Consider the following 8,258-nt stretch of genomic DNA (forward strand, 5'->3'; position numbering starts at 1 on the left):
AGTTTCCTCACGGAAATTGTTTGTAAGCGATTCACATGTATGAACTAGAATGAAAACTGGTTTTGTTTAACTTCAAACAGTAATTGACCAATTCTAACGCATTCAAGAGGAGAGAAATTATCTTGCTTTTCCTTCTGTTATTCTTCAAACTGTGGTGGTTATTCGATTATTGGTCATTTCCTTTATTAACGATACAATAATATATTAAGTTGTAGTTATGCGTTAATCAATTTTTTATATGTTCACAAATAATCATTACAGTTTTTAAAGTTGGTTTTACTTTTACTAATTCAAATTTTATTATTTTCCCTACTACTAATGCAGATTTTCGAATATATGGGAAACGGGTTATCAAGGGATGTACAAGGGATGTCAGTAATAAAAATTACAAATTATTCATAACAAATAGAACTGCATCCACTCACGTTGCCGATGACCCATCAAGTACTACGTGTTGAAATATGCGCATGGTCGGAAATATGCGGAGGAAGAATCCATATACTGCGCAAGTTAGGAGAAACTATATCATAGTTTGATGCACATAGTTTATCGGTCATAAAAGTCAACCTTTAAATTGCAGCTTAAATACCGCTAATAAAGTATGAAATGACTTTATATTGGTCTCCTGTGAAACGCGCAAGTAGACCTTGCAGACATATCCGCAGCTTCGAGTATTGGCACATTTCAGAAAGGTTTCCCCTTCAAAAGTATGTTAGGAAAAGTTCAAAGAAAAAAATTGACAGTCGCACCATCCACACTTTTCGCATGTCACTCAATGTTTAGGAAATCAATTTCAAAACATTTGCAAACATTCGGTTCGGTCATACCATTGCAATCGTTGAATGGAGACCTAAAAAATCTACTTCGCCAATTTGGAATTGTGGACTTAATCTTAATATATACTTTATGAATTTCGCAACCTTTCCCAGATTCAAAGAGTCGTTTTCGGAGCGTTTTATGGATACGTTTGCAAGCGGTTAGAGAAAGAAAACGTCTACATTAAGCATCTACATTACATAAATAATAGTAGTTTAGTAATATTTTAATTAACTTTTAACAAAAATATTTGTAAAGATTTTTTTATGCTAAAAGCTTCTGCGCATTAATTTCACCGTTAACTGTCTTTTGATAGTACCTTTTTCAGATCATTTTCTAACTGAAAAAAAAATTTCAAAGAGTTATATTGGCTTCGCTTGAGTTCTAATGTATACAACTTGCAAAACTTTATGTAGATTGTGAGCGCTCCAGGGGTATATTCCTTTTGTCCAAATGTTTGCCACGCCTAGAAGAAAGCTTTAGAGACGCCACAAAATAAATATATTTTTAATCAGCATTAATTCATCTGTCCGTCTGTGCATCTGTCCGATTATCTGTGTGTGTAATCTCTGTTGTAAACGTTGTCCTGGAAGCGAAAATGAAGCTATCGACTTCAAATTTGGCAGCCACATTGGAAATTCTTGCACCCGGATTGGTTTTGAAAATCGACAAAATTGGCCAAAAGACGCGCCTGCAGTATTACGTAAGCTGAAGGCATCTCTGTTTTTTTAAAATGAATAAAAAATTGGTGTTTTGCTCATTACTGATAAACCACCGCAGGTACCAAAATGAAGTTATCACTTACAAACTTACAAAAGAATTTGAAAATGATGCAAACTTTTGGAACAACACACCTATGACGCCCACCTATCTCTGTAACAAACGCTATGAGCATCTTTGCCTTCTGTGTTTTTTGCTTCTTGCTCATAAAGTTCGACACATATACCATACAAATTTCCACTTTTTTTCTAAAAATAGAAAAAATCGTCCGCGCCTATCCAGTACTATAAAGTATGAAAATTTAATTATTTTCCTTTTTTAGGAGAACGGTGATGGCTATAAAAGATTCCGTTACGACCGAATATAAGTTTTTTACTTGCTATATTTAACTTTTCTTATGTTAAGCCCTAGGTTGGTATCTGCTATATTTTTCTTATTGTGAGCCAATCTTTTTAGATTTATCAGCTAGTAAATATAGAAATTTAGCACCCTCCCATCGTTTAATGCTGAAAGTAAAGGACAGTTTACTGTTTCAAGGAAGAAACTTGCATTACGTTTCGTTCATCATTAACTTTAAGTAGAAATTATTCCAAAAAGCATGGGAAAGAGATGTAAAGATAAACGAAAAAAATGAAAGGGGCAGGAAGAGGATAATAAGAGAATCACAGAGACAAAGGGAATCATTCTTTTTAAATTTCTAGTCTTTTTTCCTTAATTATGGATTTACGAAAGTTTTCTGCAATAAAAAAATTAACTCCGATATTCAAAACGTATACCAATGTTATGCAGGAGCTTCCGTATAAATAACCTTGTTAAGCTAAAAATTAGTCAGACAAGAAACGGCTTGATGATGCTAAATCTAAAACGGGCATGATGAGGACCAGAAATGCTGGTAACTGTTGACGATACTTGATTCTGATTGGAACCTCCATAGACCCGGTTGGCAACATGCCAGCCGAACCCGTAATTCGAGCGAACTACAATGGCACTCAAAAAGATTATGTTTGCTGTTTTCGGGAATAAAGGTAAATTTACAAGCACATTTCCCGTTCCCAAGGATTATGGCTCCGCTTTAGTGCGAAGTTTTAGTGTTCAGTGTCTTAAACGCTGCAAAGGCGTTTTGTTAAGCATGTGTGCGTAAATTCATCTCTAGATGCCGTACATTTTACATTGATATATGTTAGATCTATTTATTGATTTATTTGCAGTTTAAATTTAGCCATAATTAACGAATAGACTTAAGTAGGGTATTTAATAACATATTTGGTGCTAAACATTGGGACTTAAGCTTTAAAAACTACAAAAAGAAGAGAAGGATTAAAAAGAATAAGATTCATTTATAAATCAATAAGAGCGAGAGAGAAAGAGAGAGAGAGATGCTTGTAACTGGTGCAGATCCGAGCCAGGAGCGAATTCTGAAACCGATACGAACTTGCAAAAGCTTGGTAATTGACCATAGTAGACATATTTAGTTTAGTTTACGAATGACTCAAACCATAAACCAAGAGCTATTCATATTAACGTGGTTTTATAATGTTTGAAAGTATTTAAAGACCCGGCCTATGGACATCACTTAGCAAACGACCGTGAACAGTCTACGAAGTTCACATTTTTATCTGCGTCGGTTAAGTAAAAAGCAGACACCTATATTATATACTGAAGCTCAGGCTAAAACTTATTTACAGCAACAAAGCGAAGAGACTAGTGGATTCTAACCCAAATTCCTAGAAGGAAGAGTCTTACTTGAAGCGAAGAGAAATGCTTAACGTTTTTCTTTACATTTCTTTAGACACCTAGATAAATAGAACTCTGCATCTTCGGCCATCATTTAACACCGATTCTTGTTAGTGTTTGACAATAAAATGTTGAGGGATTACATTGGTCTATATTTTTTGCTGTCACGAAACGTAAACTGTTATATGGAGAGAAAATCTACCTTTCCAGTTAGATAGCTGGCGGGTTTTCATGAAAAGTATTCGGGAAAATAATGTGTACCTTTTGGTGTAATATTACCAAAACGAAAGCGAATAATTTCTCTCGGCATGTAGTGTAGGCTATGTAATAGTTTGCGCTGCCCGATTATAATGTTCTTACTTGTTTTAAAAATAAAAAATCTAAAAAGCGTTTGTTAGATAGAAAGAATAGAAAGAAGGAATCATCTGATCTTCTTCTTTGTTACATGTTTAATTTACAATCTATCTAAAAGGATAACAACTAAATATTCCCCAAGGGGAGCTATATACCAACACGGATATGATATTAAATAAATAAACAGGCAATAAAACAAGTAAGCAAATCACATTCGGTCTCGACCGTTATCCTAAAAAAAGACGAAAACTGCAAAAGACAAAGAACTGCATTTTCATGCTCTATTAAATAATAACAATAGTTTTTGTCGCCCTTCATTTTCGCTTACAGGAGATTGTTTACCAAAAATGCCATAGAGTCGCGCAGACAGACAAATGGACAGAAGAAGGTGCGTTAGGTGCGTTCCAAATTTGAAACAGACTAATAATTTGTGTACCTTATGTGGCTTTTGCCTTATAAAAGTATTGAAAAAAAAAATTAAATTTTGATAAACTATAACTTTGGGTAAGCGTCCTACAGCATTTCCCTTAGAATAAGCGTTCAAATTTTTGAATCTAAAGTTTATGAGTAATGAGCAAAAAAGCAATTTTTTGTTGCTTTTGAAAAGTAGATGTGTTATCAGCTTTCATGGCACTGTAGGCGTGTTCGTCAATCGATTTAGCCCATTTTGAGTTCCAAGCTGCGCGATATAACTTCCGATGCTTTTGCGAAAGTAGAAGCCGGTAGCCTTATTTTTGTGGCTAGGAGAGTGTTTGCAACAGATCTTACACTGACGGATAACCGGACAGACGGACATGGTTAAATCGATTTGGAATTTGATGCTGATCAAGAATATATATACTTTGTGGGGTCTCTGATGCTTCCTTTTGGGCATTCCGAACGTTTTGACAACATGAATATACCTTTCATCTTTCGGTGATGGGTGAAAAAACGTGTTGACGTGTTTAACAAAAAGAAAAAATAAGAAGGTAAACACTATGATGAAGTGGGGAAATTAAAAATATGTTGGAAAAATAAATAAAATTAATTTGCATTAAGAATTACAGCTAGCCTTTGTTTTTGTTTTCCTAGAAGTTGGTTGAAACTCGTTTTATTAACGATAAAAAGAAAAGTAACTGCAAAAAGCCATTGAAAAAAAATCCGACCGAACACGAATTCGATATCAAAATTTTTTTTTTATCAAAATCGTAAATTTTTAATCGCGTTTCACAAGTACTGTGTTATACAAGAGACGCCTGTACATGCACAAATGTAATGTCAAAGCTTTACTTTGTATGGGATAGTTTATGATATATGTTGAAATAGAATTTTTGTGAATACGAACATCCAGGCATGCCTTTTCGTTCTCCAAATTTTGTGTTTTGATTTTAGAAAATTTTGGGAACTTCGTTAGCGGACAAGTTCGTAGATGGATGAGAAGTGATTAAGTTAGTTCAGAGGCTCAAGTTAATCAAAAAGTATATTTGATAGCTTCTTTGATGCATAGATCATTACGTGCTCACATACTTTCAACTCCCTAATTAACAATTGTAACTATTGGGAAAAGATGCGCAGAAAGCTATAAAAATCACATAAACGTTACATTTTTTATTAAAACAAAGCAGGAGAAAGAAGAAATTGAACAAAAAACGAAATGGGCACACAATGCTTAATAAATTAAAACAAAAACAGAATTATTTCAATAAATTGTTATTGTAAAGAAAGCTATACAACGCTTGGTTAAAGTGATGTAAGCCCACTCTATGTGAGTGAGCAAAGAAAGCCGAGTGTGCGCAATGCGATCCAAAGTTTATTGGCGAAAGTCAAGAAAAACAACAACTACAAGAAGTCGTAAAAAACAAGAAAAAACAAAACTTTGTAAAAAGTATACTGACGTTGTGTCAGAACTTGTAACTAGTGTTTGCGAAGCGTTTGTTAGTTGCTTATGCTGTAGTTATTATTCTGATGATGATTATAAATGGTCAAGTTAAGAGATTTGTTGTTGTTGGTTAAGAATTGAAACGCATGTAATCCAAACCGCAAGCAATCACTTTCAGTATACATGTGTGCGACTAAGTGAGAAGAGTAGAAAAACGAAGTGTTGTGTTAGCAGCGAACCACTGGAGATGAACAGTTGCGTGGTGCTGGAGCGCGAGTTAAGAACGTTATCAAAATTTGTACGGTAAAAACTTATAAACGCTAACGAATTATTGATATTGAAAAAAACGCAATTAAATGCGTGGTTTAATATTATATGCAGCGTTCTTGAGCGCTGTAGCCGGTTATCAAACCACTAGTTATGGCTTAAAAGAAATTTCATCATCCGCTAGCACCTCCACTACCACTGCGAGTGAACCAATTTCCACTACCGAGAAAGAAGATTCTACCCCGACGTCGACTATTGCGTCGTCTCCATCATCTTCCACTCAAGATCCTAATGCAGATCCAGGATTGATTTCTGAAGTTGTGTCAGAATTACCCGTATCTCTACCAGATCCTTTCCAAGAATTGGATAAAAGACGTGTCGTTACCTATGATCAACGACAAGAGGGCCAATATAACATTAGAGCCGATTTAGAAAATTTCTTAATTATTTTGATACCACCCAGCCCAGCCGATGGTATGAATTTGTTGGATATATTAACAAAAGCTAGTTATCGTCGCACTTCTCAATCTAGCAAGCAGGGTAAAAAGAAACATTATATAACAACATCTGCTTCCCTACAACCGGAATTTTCTGGAAAGTTACGACAACCTTTAAAAACTAGTGGCAGTGGTATACATAACATTAATTTTTTATCAAGATCTTCCGATTCTGCAAACAATCTACCTAATATAGAAAACGAATTTATTGAGGGTCGAACTCCGTATCATGTTGACATTTCTTCCACAGGCAATGAAGAAATAGCGCAAGCGCGTATGCAGCCTGATCGCCAAGTGGATGTACTGCCGCCACCTTATCCCTTGGCTTACCAGCAACTCATTAAACCGTATCATCTTGAAGCGGAAGCCACAGTTATACAAGCTTTACCACCCCCAGAATTGGCGTCGTCAACTAAACACTCACCGGGTAATAATCTAGAGGCTTTTAATCAAATTGTATACCCTAAAGCCGTTGGCAATAGCGATACTAATAAAATTGTCTTTATACATTCAGCAGCTACAAGTGGAAATGCAGTGACAAGCGCCCAGCCCGGATATTTTCGTTTAGCTCGTGCCATCAGAGGTGAAAATAACTATTTAGATGCAAATCGTGTGGCCTCTACCAATAGTTTATCTCCGTTGAGTAATTTGATGGCTAGAAGAACCCAATTGCCAATATATCGTTCAGATTTGTCATTGGGTGCAGCTCAACTCTATCCCCCCCTGGATGTGCCTGTGCCCCATTATACTAATTATATAACTTTGAATTCAAATTCTCGTAATTTCGACTTAAAAGATCTGACAGATGATTTAGACGCACGTGGCGGAAGTAGTCAGAGTCTGGATACCGATTTGCCCATGGGAGAGATTATAGTGCCGCCTGCTGATTTTGAAGATGATGTAGAATTGGTACTGCATGGCGGCAGTTTTATGGATACTGATGCCAAATCCTTGCTCAGTGATGGTATAGAACGATGTGCGCCCGGGAAAAGACGTGACAGCTATGGCGTATGTCGCGAAATTGAAGGGTATTAGAGTCATTTTGATGAAAAATAAACAAGCAAAGAAAGACAGTTAACGGAAGAGAAAACAATATAGTAGAAGAGAATATGAGAGAAGAGAAGAAAATCCGAAAGCGAGTGTGGAGCGGACAGAGAGGAAGAGAGAAAAAGGCAAGAGGGAAAGAAAGAAAAGCATATAGAAATCTTTTATCAAATGAAATGAACCTGTAAACGCAACAAAGACATTACGTATTTATATTATTAGGAGTATTTGAAAGGTTTTAAAAGAAGGTAACATTTCTTTTCGAATCGCTTTAGTTTCTATGATTTAGATAAAACGAAATGACTGCTTATACAAGCTTTGCATAAGACTACTTTACCTAGTAATTTATATTTAAGAAAAAATTCCAGAAATTAAGTTTCTAATAAAAGTTTAAATAAATTATCTGATAAAAAATCGTACTGTTATTAAGCAAATGGAAAATAAATTTGTAAAATTTTATGCGCAAGTAATCTTTTGCTGCGAAAATGTTCAAAAAAACTTGATTAGAAAAAGTTCTAAAGAGTATTTATTGACAAAAACGCATTCTTGATATGCATAAATGATGACTCGTACGTTTAAAATGTTCCGCCTAGAATTTTTAGCTTAGTCTTAAATATCGGCTTGCAGGATAACACTGCTGTAAATTTTCCAGGATTTTTTTATTGGGTTAACATACAGATGCTTTATATTTTCTACGGAAAAAGTCTATGAAAAAAATGCATTACCTGAGAGAAATTTTCTTCAAATACTTCGAGCTTTCTTCAAAATGATTGACTAATGCTCTTAAGAGCATATCCAAACAAAAATCATTATCTTAACCTCATTGAAAAGATGCTTGAGTAGAGATTACGTTGAGACAATTCGAAAGCTTTCAATGCTTCTGCCACAAAATTATATATTTGAGATGTTCATTTGATGTTAATTGTTAATTGGCTTTAGATTTATTTTTTTTTTACCGGTTTACCGCT

At 35.0% G+C, this 8,258-nt stretch overlaps 1 protein-coding gene across 1 annotated transcript; it reads left to right on the forward strand.

Moving 5' to 3' along the window:
- Positions 1-5,633: 5,633 nt before the first annotated feature.
- Positions 5,634-7,565, forward strand: LOC119641086. Its single transcript, XM_038039522.1, has 2 exons — positions 5,634-6,673; positions 6,761-7,565. Exons 1-2 carry the CDS (start codon positions 5,839-5,841, stop codon positions 7,279-7,281), a joined length of 1,356 nt encoding a protein of 451 aa, XP_037895450.1. The 5' UTR covers positions 5,634-5,838; the 3' UTR covers positions 7,282-7,565.
- The last annotated feature ends 693 nt before the right edge of the window (positions 7,566-8,258 follow it).

This window comes from Glossina fuscipes, unplaced genomic scaffold, assembly GCF_014805625.2.
Source record: "Glossina fuscipes isolate IAEA_lab_2018 unplaced genomic scaffold, Yale_Gfus_2 142, whole genome shotgun sequence".
Classification (NCBI taxonomy): domain Eukaryota; kingdom Metazoa; phylum Arthropoda; class Insecta; order Diptera; family Glossinidae; genus Glossina; species Glossina fuscipes.

Bases quoted from the DNA above. Each gene is read 5' to 3' on its own strand.
- LOC119641086 (XM_038039522.1), top strand. From the start codon at position 5,839: ATGCGTGGTTTAATATTATATGCAGCGTTCTTGAGCGCTGTAGCCGGT. The intron at 6,674-6,760 runs GTAATAATCTAG...TTATACATTCAG, and splicing joins GTCAACTAAACACTCACCGG to CAGCTACAAGTGGAAATGCA.